Below are 17,139 nucleotides of genomic sequence, written 5' to 3' on the forward strand. Positions count from 1 at the left end.
GAGTCGATGTAGGTCAGTGAGCACAGGGGTGATGGGTGAACGGGACTTGGTGCGAGATAGGATATGGGCAGAAGAGTTTTGGATGACTCAAAGAGACTTGCAGTCAATGGGACCCTGGGGTTTCAAGGTCACCTCTGCAGAGGTGTGCCCTTCTCTTCTCTACGATTCTGCAGCACATGCTCTGGACAGTGTTTATCCTACAAATTTCCCTCTGGACCAGAACTCCAAGCAGGTATATCACGGGAATAAGGAAAAAGAGGAATTTGATTTAATAGAAGAGTGCAGACTGTATCCTCTGCCCATGCCCCAACTACACATTTCCCAGTCACAACGATCAGAGGTTCCCATCACTTACTCGATTGCCTTCGGTACCTAGTCGCTTAGCTGCGTCTGTGTAATAGTGTACATATCTCTCCAGTTGATTTACATATTCTGTAAAAAAAAAACACAATGATTAAACACATGTAAGTGATATACATGGAGCAGAATGGCAGCTGAATTTGTGGGGCCCCAAACACAGACAAAAACATTTGAAGTTGTCTGGTGCAAAAACATTTTTAAAATCATAATTTCTGTTTTAGACCTACTGCTTAAGACACCCTCAACCACATAAGCCCAAAGTAGTTAAAGGGAAGGTGAGCCCTGTCTATTCAAAGTACTGCCCTCAGCTCTGTCTGAAAACAATAGACATAAAATATTGACAAGATTTGCTGCCCAAATGAGACCCACCAATTTGAGTGTCTGTCCATCCAGCACAAAGTCAGTGATCCAACTGACCATGCGCAATGCTCCATCAGCTAGTTATGCAGTAGAGCCCAGTCCCACATGTATAAGAAAGACTTGGATTTATACAGCGCCTTTCATGACCTCGGGATGTTCCAAAGTGCTTTACAATCAACGAAGTAGTTTTTGAAGTGTAGTCACTGTTGTAATATAGGAAATGCGGCAGCTAATCTGCGCACAGCAGGGTCCCACAAACAGCAATGAGATAATGAACAGATCAGCTGTTTTAGTGATGTTGGTTGAGGGAAAAAGATTAGCCAGGACACTGGGGAGAACTCCCCTGCTCTTCTTCGAAATAGTGCCATGGGATCTTTTATCTCCACTTAAGAGGGCAGACGGGGCCTTCATCCGAAAGACAGCACCTTCGACAGTGCAGCATTCCCTCAGTACTGCACTGGAGTTTTTTTTAAAATTCGTTCAAGGGATGTGGGCGTTGCTGGCGAGGCCAGCATTTATTGCCCATCCCTAATTGCCCTAGAGAAGGTGGTGGTGAGCCGCCTTCTTAAACCGCTGCAGTCTGTGTGGTGAAGGTTCTCCCACAGTGCTGTTAGGAAGGGAGTTCCAGGATTTTGACCCAGCGACGATGAAGGAACGTCGATATATTTCCAAGTCGGGATGGTGTGTGACTTGGAGGGGAACGTGCAGGTGGTGTTGTTCCCATGTACCTGCTGCTCTTGTCCTTCTAGGTGGTAGAGGTCGCGGGTTTGGGAGGTGCTGTCGAAGAAGCCGTGGCGAGTTGCTGCAGTGCATCCTGTGGATGGTACACACTGCAGCCACAGTGCGCCGGTGGTGAAGGGAGTGAATATTTAGGGAGGTGCATGGGGTGCCAATCAAGCGGGCTGCTTTGTCCTGGATGGTGTCGAGCTTCTTGAGTGTTGTTGGAGCTGCACTCATCCAGGCAAGTGGAGAGTATTCCATCACACTCCTGACTTGTGCCTTGTAGATAGTGGAAAGGCTTTGGGGAGTCAGGAGGTGAGTCACTCGCCACAGAATACCCAGCCTCTGACCTGCTCTTGTAGCCACACTATTAAATGGCTGGTCCAGTTAAGTTTCTGGTCAATGGTGACCCCCAGGATGTTGATGGTGGGGAATTCGGTGATGGTAATGCCGTTGAATGTCAAGGGGAGGTGGTTAGACTCTCTCTTGTTGGAGATGGTCATTGCCTGGCACTTGTCTGACACGAATGTTACTTGCTACTTATGAGCCCAAGCCTGGATGTTGTCCAGGTCTTGCTGCATGCGGGCTCGGACTGCTTCATTATTTGAGGGGTTGCGGATGGAACTGAACACTGTGCAATCATCAGCGAACATCCCCATTTCTGACCTTATGATGGAGGGAAGGTCATTGATTAAGCAGCTGAAGATGGTTGGGCCTAGTGTCAGTCTAGATTATGTGCTCAAGACTCTGGAGTGGGGTTTGAACCCACAACTTTCTGACACCTGATGAGGGTGCTGATGGGGTTGGGTGCAGCTCCCCTTCTCGTCCAGAATTTTGAACCTATTACAACAGAGTGGCTCTGGGATACAGGCCTCACTCAGGAAGCTGAGAGCGCTGGAACAGCGGGTGTCCGTGGAGCACAATATAAACTTTTGTTAAATTACTTTGAACAGAAAGTACACCCTTCACTTGCAGGTGGTCCAGAAGTAGTTCCTGAGACACTGTTAAAAAAAAGTTGCAATCAGATATTTAACATGGGACTGTTTTGTATAGCTTCCCCGTGGGTTCAACCTCTCCCCGTCCCCCTGCGGGGTTCACCCTCCTCTCCTAACCGCGCCCCCCCCAACCTTGCACTCATGTGAATAACAAATGTTCTTCAGCTGAAAGAAACAAAATTGAGCCACTTCAGTGGATTTTGGTGTGTCACCTTTCAAAACCCCAGGGTCTCCGCATTCCAGCTGTGATTTCTGCCACTGGATCCGCTGCACGGCCTCTCGGTGCTGATCCAGGAGTTCCTTGGGAGGAACTTTGTGCTCCTGTTTATATGTGAGGATCTGTAGAAGTGATTGGGACAATATCAAATCCATTCTCACAGGACCCGGCTCTCCCCCAACACACACACCTTAAATCGATGCAAGTACGCACAAACTAGATAGCTCAACCCATCGACACCACAGTGTTCACACAGTGCATCGAAACCGTTACTATGGCTATCACGTCAGTTCATTCAGTCAAGAGAAGCAGTGATTAATTCAATTAGCACGTGTGTATGGCACATGGTGCCTGCAATGTATCCAAGTATTTAAGTGCATAAACATAGGCGAGTATTTTTTAATTCAACATCTAGTAAAATATTACAGAAAATTAATATTTAACACTTTATTGAAGTGGATGAGTCAAGCTGAGAAATAGAAGGGTACATTATTCTGCGTTCACTAACAACGAACAGGAGGACTTCACACAACCTGTCCGCCTCTCTTACAGATGGAAAGATATGCTGAGCACAGCATGCCTCACAGGGAGACAATCATTGCCATTGAATGAGTGTTGATAAATCACTACATTACTCTTCACACTGCTGAGCACTCGCTGAAAAAAGATTATCCAAATGCAGCAGACTCATAAATAACCAGTTCACGGAGCTCATTCACAAAATTCAGATATCACAGGAGTGCGAGAAGGGAAAGGACCTCTTCTTTGCCCCAGCAATTTTCTCCCCTCTTTTCCTGGAGGTGCTGCCTCATAGTTCCATAGGTCAGGCAGTCCTCCAGGTGCTCACGCAAGTGACCATTCTCCTTGAGAAAGCCTATACACGGTAGCAGCAGGCTATTGGGGGCATCACAGTTGAGCCCAACCCTGTCCTTGCACAACACCCCCTGTACATGCACCTCCAGCAGGAATCACTGGACCGTGATCAGAGCAAGAATCCTGGGAAGCTTTTCCATTCCCAGCCAAAGGTGCTGTGACCAATTGCAACAATGTCCCGATTGCTGCTAGTCCAGATTAGACAATGCAGCACAGATTAGGGGCCCAGGCTGGGACCTCCCTGCTCTGTGGAGACCACCATCACACTGAGTAGTGCCATTTACTAACTCAGCCATTGAGATAGCCTGGCAAAGACTCTAAAATCCAGTCAGATCACAATATCTTATGACACAGCCAGTATGGAGCTTCATTTACCTCCCACCCCACACCAGAGAGCTCTATTATTGAGTGCCACAATGGTGCACTGATACGTGTCTCAGAATGGTGTGATGGGGTTTGCACCCAAGGTTCTATCAGGTACCGAGTCTTCTCTCATTACATTAGAAGGTTAAAATCTTTTAGATTTCCTGCAGGAAGTGAGTCCCTGCACCACTCTCATGTGCATCCCATTGGTTAGCTCAAGACCTATGCTGGGACCAAGGTGGCCTGTCCATACTAGACCAGGAAATGACAGATGGTACAGAAGCAAGATAAAATACATAATTAGGAAGGCTTGCAATTATATAGCACCTTCCCACTTCTGTCAAATGTTTCAAAAGTGTTTCACATACAACAAATTACCCTGAAGTCAAGTGACTTGTTAGGTAGGCAAATGTGGCAGCATTCAACTCTCAGCAAGATCTCACAGTCAACAATGAGATGAATTGACTTCAGCAACTTTCAACCTCAGATGACTCCCTTTCTCTTATTAGGGTGGGGGGATGCAAGCAGAGTGCAGACCCCATCAGAATGGAGCTCTGCTGGGCAGGGTCTGCACCCAGGGTGTTGACCAACAACTGAAAAAAGAGAAGAGCTGGACAAAAGCTCAGCATTGTCTTTTGTATTCCAGCATCTGTAGGTTCTCATTAGCTCTCTTCAGGCCCATTTAGGGTCCATTCGTATCTTCCCAAATCTTCCAACTCTCTAACTTTTCACATTCTCCCTCTTTTGTTTCATTCAGTTCCATTAAAGCGCTTGATTTATCTTCTAGCTTCCAATCCCAATGAAGGGTTTCACCAAGAACGTAAACTTGCCATATCTCTACAGATGTTGACTGACCTTCTCTGTTTTTAGGCCAGTTAATCAATTTTTTTTTTATATTGCTTGAGGGATGATTGTTGGCTCAGACAGAGAGAACTCTGTTCTGGATAGAGCCATGGGATTTATTAAAACAGGCAAACAGCTTCTTAGTTTAACCTCGACTCTGAAACTGGAAGCAATTAATCAGCCTGAAGGAGACCACAGCACTTTTTTTTTAAAGTTACTATGAATGTAAAAAGTCACATTATTGTCAGAATTCACTCACCTTCCTTTCCAGTCGCTCTTTGTCAAACTTCAGTATGTTGAAGCTATGCAGAGAGAAGGTTGATTTGCTGCAAATAACAAAAAACATTTTTAATTAGGTTAAAAGTAAGAATTTGTAAATAATTATGTGTTCACACAGTCATCAGTTCAGGATTCAACCCTATTTACTGTCTACAACATCAACAGCAGTGAGACAAGACTTCTCAGGATGTTACAGGAAATACCAGAATTGTACGCAACAGAACGAGAGAACTGAAGAGGAAAGTTGGAAACATCAGAGGCTGGAACGGGAAAAAAAATCTGTAATATCTGTAAGCAGTTTCCATATCATTCATCAGCTGCCATTGTATCCAATGTACGGCTTTGCACCAAGTGCAAGTTAGGAAGAAGATTACAGTTTAGGTAGAGAGCTCAATTTTCCCGACAGGCTCTTTTTAATTTTAAGTTGAGACTTCAGTAACCTCGGCAGCTAACCCAGTCCCAGGCCACTCACAGTGTAGGTCTTGACCTGACCAACGGGAGGCGCACAGGAATGATGAAGGGTGATGTGCTTCCTGTGGAAAAGCTCAAAAGCCCATAGTGCAGGACAGCAAGTGTCAGCTGTGGCTCAGTTGGCAGCACTCCTGCCTCTGAGTTGGGAGGTTTTGGGTTGAAGTCCCACTGCAGAGACCTGAACACAAAATCCAGGCTGATACTCCAATGCAGTACCGAGGGAGTGCTGCACTGTTGGAGGCGTCGCCTTTCCGGATGAGACATTAAACCAAGGCCCTGTCCACCCTATCACGTGGATGTAAAAGATCCCATGGCACTGTTCGAACAGCAGGGGAGTTCTCCCCAGTGTCCTGGCCAATAATTATCTCTCAATCAACATCACTAAAACATCTAGTCATTACCTCATTGCCGTTTGAGAGAGCTTGCTGCGCACAAATTGGCTGTCACGTTTCCTGCATTACAACAGTGACTACACTTCAAAGGTATTTAATCGGCTGTAAAGAACTTTAGGACTTCCCGAGGTCGTGAAAGGCACCATAGTTAATGCAAGTTCTTTCTTTAAGATTGCGAGGAGGGTGAGATAAATAGAGAGGTTATGGCTAGGTGACAGCAAGCTTCGGTTTTGAAATCCTCATGGTTAGGAAGAAGAAAAACAATTGCTTTGTTTTTAGATGTCTCAAGAAAATGACCAACTCTCCTCCTTTGCTCTAGTTGAGCCACACAGACCAGAAGATGCAAGATTTGAATCTCAGTCAGTGCTGAGTTAGGATACAGATCAGTCATGATCTCAGTGAATGGCAGAACAGGCTTGAGGGGCTGAATGGCCTATTCCTGTTCCTATGAGTTGGCTAATCTCAGGTGGGGCAATGGTAAAGAACATTACAACGGGAAGAAGAGTGGCTGAGGGGGGCAGCCAGGATTCTCACTCCTGATCACCATCCTGTGACCTTTGCTGGCAGGTCCATGTACAGATGTTGGACAAGAATAGTACGAGGCTTGGCTCTGACGCCTTCAGTGGATGAAGATTAAAAATGCTGTCTTTGTGGGTTGAATAGTGTGTACCATAGAATCTCAGGGACCATGTACAACATTTCAATCCCTGTTCCCATTAATTAGCAGATACCCTGCTATTCCAATTTAGCATTCTCCAACAATGAGGCAAGAGTATTAAGAATAAGCCCTATCCAAACCTCCAGGCTCACAAAATACAAACAGGACAAACCAGTAAATAAGAAATATAAGCACAAACAGTAGAGTTGCCTGGGTTTGACAGCTAGGTTGCCAAGGCGCCCAACATTGTGTTTGTGTGTGAGCCTAGATGGTCAAAGAATAGCCCACCTGGGGAAGGTACCGAAGAGCACCATTACCCATTAACCGTAATCTAGCAACAACCTTCAGGAGAGGAGGAAGGGACAAAATTGTATAGAAGGGCAGCAACGATGTAGGAGAAGGAAGCCGAAGAGGCCAATGAAAAGGCAGCAGCGCCATTGCTTTAAAAAACAAAGCAGCAGTCTGAGTGGGGAAATGGGAGCAAGAACATATTACAGCCGGGCCTGACTCAACTAGAACAGGAAAGCTGCAGTAGGACCCTTCTTGAGAATATTACAATGCTAGAATAAAAATGTCAATTTTAATTTTATTTTTAAAAAATGGATAAAAACAAAATTAAAATAAATGTTAAATATTGCCAACAACTTTTGTACATAACTCACTTCTCATTTTATTTCTGTTTCCTAACAGCTCTCTGATCACCTGTTTTCGAACAATTGGGCAACCAAGACTATTTTTTAATCCTTGTCGCAAACATATTGTGCCATGACAGCCATGTCATTATTTCAATGAGATTAATCACTAGTTATGTCCCATGCGAAAAATGATAACGTTCCATTAGACTTTGGGGTGTTCGAAACAATGGTTTAAAACTCTACAGTCCGGCCAGGTGGCTCAGGCCAGGAGGCAATAGGCAATATTTGGAACTAGACATTTCTCTGGTAACAATGGCGCTCGAGTGATGTCTCCTGCACCACTCATGTGGTGACAGAGAGGTCGACAAGGCAGGTCACTGAATGGTTTAGCTATTGCTCATTATCTCAGGACAAAACAGCTACAACACTGTTACTTTAGAAAATCCTACTGTCCTCCCTGGGGTGGGGGGGGGGGGGGGTGGAAATGAAACTTTTGGTTGAATGTACAGCATACTCATTTAAAGAAACAACCTGCCTGTGCTGACTTAGCTGATCTCTGCCAAGGCAGTAATTAGGGGCACCACAAATGGCACCCTTGGTTTAGGGAGTGGAAATACCAGCCTGGGTTCCCACCACTGACGCGCAAGAACAGGATCAGGCTGGAGTGTGAAGCCCTCCATGTGGAACAGCCCAATGTTCATGTCTATATACAAACATGCTTAAATGGTCGGTTGGGCGAAGTGCCAGGAACTTAAGGAGCCCAACAAGAGTTGGCACCCTCAGGGACAAAGGGAGAATATAGTAAAATAAAACTTTTCTAAAAACATTCCTGTATTTTGAATCTTATTGAATACCTTCTGTCTGAAGAGAATAAGAACAAGAGCGAGAAAGGGGAGATTGACAGTGAGATCGTAATGTCACCATCCTGACTTTCTCCTGTACAACTGGATTTAAAAACCCAGAGACTGTACGCCAGTGGAGACCCCTTCCAGCAGTACCCAGTGGAACTGCTCACCCTATATTGTTTCAGTCACTGTTCAAATAATCAGCCGTGGGTCACGCAGCTATACAAAAAATGTTTTATTAAAATACGAATGTACAAAGATTGGTCCAACAACTAGTGTGCTTAAATAAATAAAAATATCTAGTATCAATCAACATTAAAAAAAAATCAGTGATCAAGATGGCTGCAATACACTCCAGCTCAAAAAGGATTATCAGTCAATTTATACGGAAGCAGCATTTGTTTTCTTTCTTTTTACAGAGTCGAACATAACCTACTGGATAAAACCACACATTTTTCTTTTAATTTGATGGGTTGTGTGCAAGTTCAGATAAGGGAGGTTAGTGCTGCAGAATAGAGCACTTTCCAATTTCAGGGACCCAGCGTCAGCATCATACATGCCCAGGTCGGATATAGCATAGGTCGGATATGGCCAGGTATAACACATACACACCAAGGTCATGTTAGATACATGGCCAGGTAAAACACATTAGATACATGCCCCAGTTAGATACATGGCCAGATATAACATAGGTCAAATAAGTACATAGGTCAGGTATAGCATATGTTAGGTACAAAAAAGCTCCCTCTATCATACTAGAACTGCAGAAGAGTGCCCCCTTACTACATAATGTAATACTTTTCTATCTTCCACAGCAACCATGCTGTTAATAGCAGACCGCAAGATGGTTGCTATTAACAGGAATGATAGTGCCTCATTGCCATGGTGGGCTCTCAGTGAAGTATCAGCTCATAATAGGGACAAAATAAAACTTGAAACTCAGAGATTGCATGTCAAAACAACAGGTAAGGAAAAGGTCAACATTACAGTCCTGAGTTAGTGAGGCAGACTTGATCCTGAAAATATGTGGTAAACGGAATTTAACAAAAAAGGACAGAATCTATTAATTTGACCCAGTTCCTGGCTTAGCTAATGAGAGTTATCGCATAACACTGCAAGATAGTCAGTCAGTCTCCAGCCATGTCACTGGCTCAGAACTAGAGTGGCTGGTAGAGTTGTACGTCTTGCTCCATAGAGAGATTGCAATCAACGATGATCATAAAAGACTTGCATTTATATGGCACCTTTCATGACCTTGGGACGCCCCAAAGTGCTTTACAGCCAATGAAGTACTTTTGAAGTGTAGTCACTGTTGTAATCGGGTTGGGAAGCCAGTGGGTCAAAGGAATTTTCAACCTTCCATCTGCCCATTCTCCTCACCTTGGGATGAACAACTGCACATAAACATTTAAGGGAGAGGGACTGGGATGAACCTCAAACCTAGCAGTACAGCCAGCGATTTAATTGGCACTCAGTGAGCTGGTTGGGCCGAATGGCATTTCCTCAAGCTTTGATCATGAATCAACGGTGGGCCTCCAGTGTGCTTTAGTAATGCAGAATGATTAATGCAGTTGGTATGGCTGTGATTAAAAGTGAATGTGAGACGCCTGATCCAACAGTAAAGCTGTGGCAAGAGAGTGCAAAGTACACAGAAACAACACGGCTTACAACTTCGGAATCCAGATTATCACTTCTGTTCAAATTCAAAATTAAAAGCACCTTGTACCTAATCCTTTGAATCTGATTTGCAAAGTACAACAGGGAAGAACAAAAAAAAGAATTGAAAAAACTAGCTCTACCAATATATTCTCCTAAACTGAGGCCCCGTCTGCCCTCTCAGGTGGATGTAAAAAATTCCATGGCACTATTCGAAGAGCAAAGGAGTTCTCCCTGGTTCCTGGCCAATATTTATCCCTCAACCAACATCACTAACGCAGATGATCTGGTCATTATCACATTGCTGTTTGTGGGAGCTTGCTGTGCACAAATTGGCTGCCATGTTTCCCACATTACAACAGTAACTACACTTCAATAAAAGTACTTCATTGGCTGTAAAGCACTTTGGGATGTCCTGAGGTCACGAAAGGTGCTATATAAATGCCGCAAGTCTTTCTTTGAAACAGTAATTCTCCTCCATCACTCCCATGGACCAAAGATGTTCTCTGTGAGCTCAGTGTAGCAAATCCATAAACCTGTTCTTTATAAGAAAGCAAGAACTTGTATTTATACAGTCCCTACCACATCTTCAAGATGTCCCAAAAAGCTTCACAACCAACAGTTTCTTTTGTAGTGCAGTTGCTTTTGTGCAGGTAAACATGACAGCTGATTTGCGCACAGCAAGGACCCACAAACGGCGAACAGATGAATGACCCATTAATCTGCTTTGGTGGTTTTGGATAAGTGATAGATGTTGGCCAGGACACCAGGAGAACCCTCTGCTCTCTTCTGAATAGTCCCATGTGATTTCCATGTTTTACATTCACCTGAATCACGAACAGACAGATGGGGCCTCTGTTTAATATCTCATCAGAAGAAAGGCACCTCCAACAATGACATCAAGAGCCAGCCTAGATTATGCGCTCAAGCTTCAGATCCATTTACTATTTTGCTACATCTAACTCAAAAGGAAATCTTCCCCCAAGGTCAGTAATTTAAATCAGTCAGATACCATGTGATTAATATCATCCATTCACACAGGGCACAAATGACACCATTAATATTCCTGAAAACAGGACTCAGATTCACACTAATTCAAGTCAATGAGGGTTTGCAAACAAGCTTCTCAACCCTGCAATTAATGTTAATTCCACACTACGTAAATGGACGAGAGAGCTAGACTTCATTTTTAAATGGAAAAAAGCATGGAATTGCAGAACGTGATCCCAAAATAACTAAAGATCCCAGATTACCATGTAATAAGACAGAATTTGGCTTATTCAGTCTCCAGGAAATTAGAAAAGTCTGCCGTGGGATCTACTAGAAACCATGCGACAGGCAGATGGAAGCTTGGTTTAATGAAAGACATTCTCAGTACTTTGTCAGACTGTCAGTCTAGCTGTGAAGTACTATATTTTGGGGGAAAAAACGGCAAAGTACAGCCTAAACAATAAGATCCTTGGAGTACAGGATAGATCCAGGGCTGCAGATATATTACATAGATAGTACAACACGGTTAACAGGCTGTTCGGCCCAACCAGTCCATGTTGGTGTTTATCCTCCACACAATAACACATTCCTGCCCTATGCTATATCCATTTACCGTCAGCCACCTATCTAATCTATTCTTAAATGCTGACATGGTCTGTGCTTCAATCACAACATTTATACAAATGTAAGGAATCTTGCAACACCAGATTATAGTCCAACAATTTTATTTTAAAATCACAAGCATTCGGAGATTATCTCCGTCGTCAGGTGAGTGAATGAGAGGTTCTCAAATCGCATATCTCATATTAAGCTGGGACACCATCACACCAATCAAAGGTGTCGTTGGTGTTCAGACAGGTTAGCCACGGAAAACAGTAGGTCCCAGTATGCTGAATACACATTGTGTCAAATTACACAGACAGAGAGAAAGAGATCCGAAAGGGGGGGGGGGGGGGGGGGGAAAGAGAGAGAGAGAGAGAGAGAGAGAGAGAGAGAGAGAGAGAGAGAGAGAGAGAAAAAAAGAATTAAAAACAGATAACTTTTTTTTCCCCTTGCTGGTGGGGTTACGTGTAGCGTGACATGAACCCAAGATCCCGGTTGAGGCCGTCCTCATGGGTGCGGAACTTGGCTATCAATTTCTGCTCGACGATCGAGCAGAAATTGATAGCCAAGTTCCGCACCCATGAGGACGGCCTCAACCGGGATCTTGGGTTCATGTCACGCTACACGTAACCCCACCAGCAAAGGGAAAAAAAAGTTATCTGTTTTTAATATTCTCTCTCTCTGCCTTTCGGATCTCTTTCTCTCTGTCTGTGTAATTTGACACAATGTGTATTCAGCATACTGGGACCTACTGTTTTCTGTGGCTAACCTGTCTGAACACCAACGACACCTTTGATTGGTGTGATGGTGTCCCAGCCTAATATAAGATATGCAATTTGAGAACCTTTCACTCACTCACCTGACGAAGGAGATAATCTCCAAAAGCTTGTGATTTTAAAATAAAATTGTTGGACGATAACCTGGTGTTGTAAGATTCCTTACATTTGTCCACCCCAGTCCATCACCGGCATCTCCACAACATTTATTCAGTACCTTTAATGTAGAAAAACATTGGGCCCCGATCTGCATATCTAAAGTAAGACCCTGCTTCCTTCCTGCGGGTGTCCCGCTCACACATTCAAAAAAGCAGGTTAAGAATGGGACACGGTGGGATCAGAGGGGGTAAGTGATTGGCCTCATTGTAACTGTCTCCCACATACCCCCGGCCCAGTTTCCACCAGGCAGGGGGGAGTTAAAATCAAGGCCCTACTCTATTTCCTCCCTTCCAACCAGTTTTAAATCCAGTTTGCTAACCTCTCCTTAATTCCATAACCCTTAACCTTGTCCAATAATCTCTTGCTTCGTACCTGGTCAAAGGTTTTCTGAAAGCCCATGTACACCACTTCCACTGGATCGCCCCCATCCACCATATCTGTCACCTTCTCCAAAGAACGTTACCATGTTTGTCAAGCACGAGCTCCCTTTCAGAATCTCCATGTTGGCTGCTTCTAATTATGTTCTCGTCACTAGATATTTAGTATCATTAATTGAAGATACCAATTTTATTTTTCCTATCAGTTTTTAAACTTACTAACCTGTAACTACCCGGGTAAGCTCTGTCGCTCTCTGACAATTGGTATTACATTGCCACTCTCCTGTCCTCCAGCACACATCCACTCTCAATAGAACTCAATTATGATTTCTAGGGCCTCTGATATTTTGTCCCCCCCATTTCCATCAGGATCCTTGGATATGTCCTGTCAGGTCCTGCCACTTTGGCCTCCTTTACCTTAACTAACTTCTCTAATACTTTCCTTTTATTTATTATAATATCTCTCATGTTGCATTTAACCAATCAGGATTTACTTAAGCAATATTCTTCTCTTTTGCACACCAAGTTACGTACTTGTTAATTTTCCCTGCCAATTTTAATTTACCCACTAACTCACTATCCTCTGCTCTGAGGTCGCACCTCACTATTAACAACTCCCTTTGATGATAGATTTGTGAAATAATTGACTGTGCCTAAAATTCTTTTCTGTGTACATTTTCCTACATTACAACAGTGACTACACTTTAAAAGTCTTCATTGGCTGTAAAGCCCTTTGGGATGTCCTGAGGGTATGAAAGGCGCTATAGAAATGCAAGTTTTTTTTTTCCATATCAGTCCCCTCTACAGCACCCCTTGATACACAGCATCTTGCTTTCATTGGACCTTACAATGCACAGATAGAGCATATGGTGAACAGTGGTGAAATATCTTTTGTAAGTTTCTCTTCGGGTCATAGTACTGGTAAAAATTCAAATGCTTAAGACACAAATCAACAGCAGCCTGCATTTGTATAACACACAATGTTAGAAGAGCTGCTAAAGTCATGGTTAGAGAGGTTGATTTTGAGGAGACGTTGGAAGGAGGGGAGAAAGACAAGATGGGGTTTAGGGAGAGCTTTCCTAATGTAGGACGAAGTCGCTGCCACCAGAGATTTGGGAGGAGGGGAAAGAGAATGCATGTAGGGCAAGGGGGGTGCAAAGAAAAAGAGCTTGCAGTTATACAGCAAGGTCAGGATGCCCCTAGGTGTTCACAGCCAATGAGGTACTTTTGAAGTGTAGTGACTGTTGTTATGTAGGGAATCACAGCAGCCAACTTGTGCACAGCAATGTGATATTAACCAGATAAACTGTGATGTTGATTGAGGGATAAATGTTGGCCAGGGCACCAAAAAGAACTCCCCTCCTCATCTTCAAAATAGTGTCATGGGATCTTTTAAAAACACCTGAGGGCAGACAGGGCCTCAGTTTAACATCTCATCCAAAAGACAGCACCTCCAACAGCACAGCATTCCTTCAGTAGTGCACAGGAGTGTCAGCCTGGATTTGCGATTAAGTTCCTGGATTGAGACTTGAACCCACAACCTCTGACTCAGAGGCGAGAGTGCTACCAACTGAGCAAAGGCTGGCACCTAGATAGAAAGGGACAAACCCGTAGTGGCATCTGTAGATGAGGAATTTGAATTCTATATGCTAGGGATTGGGGAGGCAATATCGGCTCATGAGGATAGGGGTGTTAGGGGATCAGGGCTTAGTGTAGGAACATACTACAGTATCCTCATTTAAAAGACAAAGTTAAAAGAAGTCTATTTTAAAAGCTTTCCCCCTTTTATTTCACACCACACATTGTACCATTCTTCAACTGCTAGAGCTCAGTCAGTGCCAAGTACCCTGAGGTGCTATGATAGGCCTCAGCGAGGTGAGCAAACTGCTGGTACGGTTGTGAAAGGAAGCTGGTTCCACAACTGGGACAGGGCAAGGCAGATGCACGGAGCTAGTGGTGGTTGCATGGATGAGGTGGGGTTAAACAGTTGCATGGTGTTTTGGAAGGGGTTGGTGGGGGGGGGGGGGATACTGGTTGATATAGGGAACAATTGCATGGTTGAGGTTCGAGTATTAAGATTTGGAACCTAAGTGCTGGAAAGAATATCCTTCCCTAATCAAAACAATAGAACAGATGTCCAGAAACACTTAGTAAATTTACTGTTAAAAGGAAAATAAATCAAAGTGAAATACCAACAGACACTTACATTACATTCTACTAGAATCACTTAATGGGTGTTTTACTTCCATCTCAAATATACAGATGCCTGGCTGATAAATTGATTAAATAGGAGAATGCTGGAACAGCACAGAACAGGTGTACCACTTAAACCTTCGACCTATGTGTGTAGAAAATTATATTAAACTATAAAATACAATTAGTATAAAAATAGATATTTCCTAATATATATTATTGCCAGCTAAACATAGATTCTGTAAGAGAGAAGGTGCAATTACTTAGTGAGCTGGTCGGATAAATATTCAGGACAAGTGTGCCAGAAACAGATCACAAGCGATTGAGACACTCTGTCTTAACCCTTTGCGAGTTCTAGGCCATATTTGCTAAATACTCGCAAAATAATCAAAATGTTAGAAAAAGTCTTGTGTATAGCCTACTTCCAGTAAACTAATCAAAGTGGTGTTGATTAACTCTGCCTCCTATTCTTGCCTGGAAGCTTTATGGTCAAACGTTGCTGTTACATTACAACGCAGAATGACAATTCTTAAATTGTTAAGGAGAAAACTGTACTACTGGACAAAACCTAGGGTCGGGGGGGGGGCGGGGGGGGGGGGGGGAAACACCCACTATTAGCAAGCTACAATTATAAAGGCCAGTGAAAATGGATTTGTGATTCCTTAACTTCTACATGCTTCACTTAGAGATTTTCCTGCCTTCCTTTTCCAGCTCTGATGAAGAGTCTCAACCAGAAAGGTTATTCTATCCTCTCTCTATATCGACAATTGGACCTGCTGCATATTTCCAGCATTTTCAGTTTTAGTTTCAGATTCAGATTCCCAGCACTGGTAGAGATATATTATATAAAACAAATAATATATAATATATTTCACTTTGACTGAGTGCAGTGCCTAAGTTTCTGTTCAGTGCTTCTGAAGAGCTGGTCATTCCAGTGAGCTGGCTTTCTTGGGTTTGTGCTTCCTTCATTGGCTCCAGACCAGAGACAAACTTTAAAAAGTCTCAACTTGGACCAAAAAGCAAAACAAACAAACAAAAAAAAGACACAGGAGGTGTTGTGGAGGTCTGCGGGAGAGCTGGCTCAGACTTTTTGTTGTATTAACTTAAAGAGCAAATTGAGGATCTGAAAAGGAAATTAAAAATTAAAACATGAATAGCCACGGAACTGAAAAGCCAAGTTCTAGAGAACTAACAGAACGAGGCAATTTTCTAAGTAACGGTCCAGATTTTCCTCGGGGACTTAGTTATTGTAACGGGGCATCTACGGCATAGGGATCCTTGAAGGGTGCAAAAGAAAGAAGAGTTTACGGAGTCAGCGACTTGCGCCATTAATTATGACACTCCATATTTCCCAGAGGCTTTTGTGCCGCTCCGCTGTTACCTTCTAACTGTTTACATAGGAACAGGAGTAGGACATTCAGCTCCTTAAGCCTGTTCCGCCATTCAATTAGATCATGGCTGATCTGTATCTTAACTCCATCTACTCGGCTTGGTTCTGTAATTATAGACAGGTTGTAGGTCGGTGCAGGTATTTATCAAAGCTCCGCTCCCCCAATTCATTAAAGCGGCAATGGTGACTGCCGCACCAGTTTTCTTGCTGCTTGCAGGGCCTCTGATAAGGAAAGGCGCAGGTGGACACTTGGTTTATGATAGCTTTCAAAGACGAAAGACAAAACCAAAATATGAAGCGCATTACAGACGTCTGCTTGACTGGTGCTGAGTTTCAATAGGATAGAAGGGCTGTGAACCAGAGCACTTTGTGTGGATCTTGTTGCCATATGGCTATTAGACACGAACTGTAGCATTAAAACTTTACTTATTACAGATGTTCCACTGGATGTGATCGGTTTTACAACCGATGAGACGTACAACATTATGTACTGACGCAAATCAGCTCTGAAGGGATGTTAATTAAAACATTTGCTTTCCATTAAAACAAGTTAATTTCCTTTAGCTGACGAGGAGACAGTGTCAGAGATTGTGCCACTAGTGATTGAAGATGATTTTCTGGGTAATTGTATGTAATTCAAAAGGACGCAAGTACACCTGCCCCTACCTACAACCCGTTTACAATTACACCTGCACCTACCTACAACCTGTTTCAAAAAGGTCATCATTCAACAGCAATGAAATGAGCTGGATTTAATCTGTGGATTCTGGGTATACAGTAATTCTACTGACAGGCAGCAGTGATCGCGTAACGGCAAATGACATTTATATCAGTTGATATGAAAGGATTTTTTTTTAAACTGTAAAATGGGAAAGGGTCTATAATATGCTAAATAACCATTGCTAGAAAATGGAAAGTATTTTTGAAGGGTTAAGTTACAACATGCAAAGGCAACACTCCACAATGTTTTAATTTTAAATTCTG

At 43.4% G+C, this 17,139-nt stretch overlaps 1 protein-coding gene across 3 annotated transcripts in view; it reads right to left on the reverse strand.

The window, feature by feature from the left end:
* Nucleotides 1-17,139, reverse strand: part of cc2d1a (coiled-coil and C2 domain containing 1A) — a 109,754-nt gene that overhangs the window by 51,042 nt on the left and 41,573 nt on the right. For all 3 annotated transcript variants that reach the window (XM_067973120.1, XM_067973118.1, XM_067973119.1), the window contains exons 25-27: nt 4,991-5,057; nt 2,648-2,774; nt 356-432 (exon numbers count right to left, since the gene is read on the reverse strand). In XM_067973120.1, coding sequence (XP_067829221.1) covers nt 356-432; nt 2,648-2,774; nt 4,991-5,057 — 271 coding nt within the window. The remainder of the gene's footprint in view (nt 1-355; nt 433-2,647; nt 2,775-4,990; nt 5,058-17,139) is intronic.

This window comes from Heptranchias perlo, chromosome 37 (genome assembly GCF_035084215.1).
Source record: "Heptranchias perlo isolate sHepPer1 chromosome 37, sHepPer1.hap1, whole genome shotgun sequence".
Classification (NCBI taxonomy): domain Eukaryota; kingdom Metazoa; phylum Chordata; class Chondrichthyes; order Hexanchiformes; family Hexanchidae; genus Heptranchias; species Heptranchias perlo.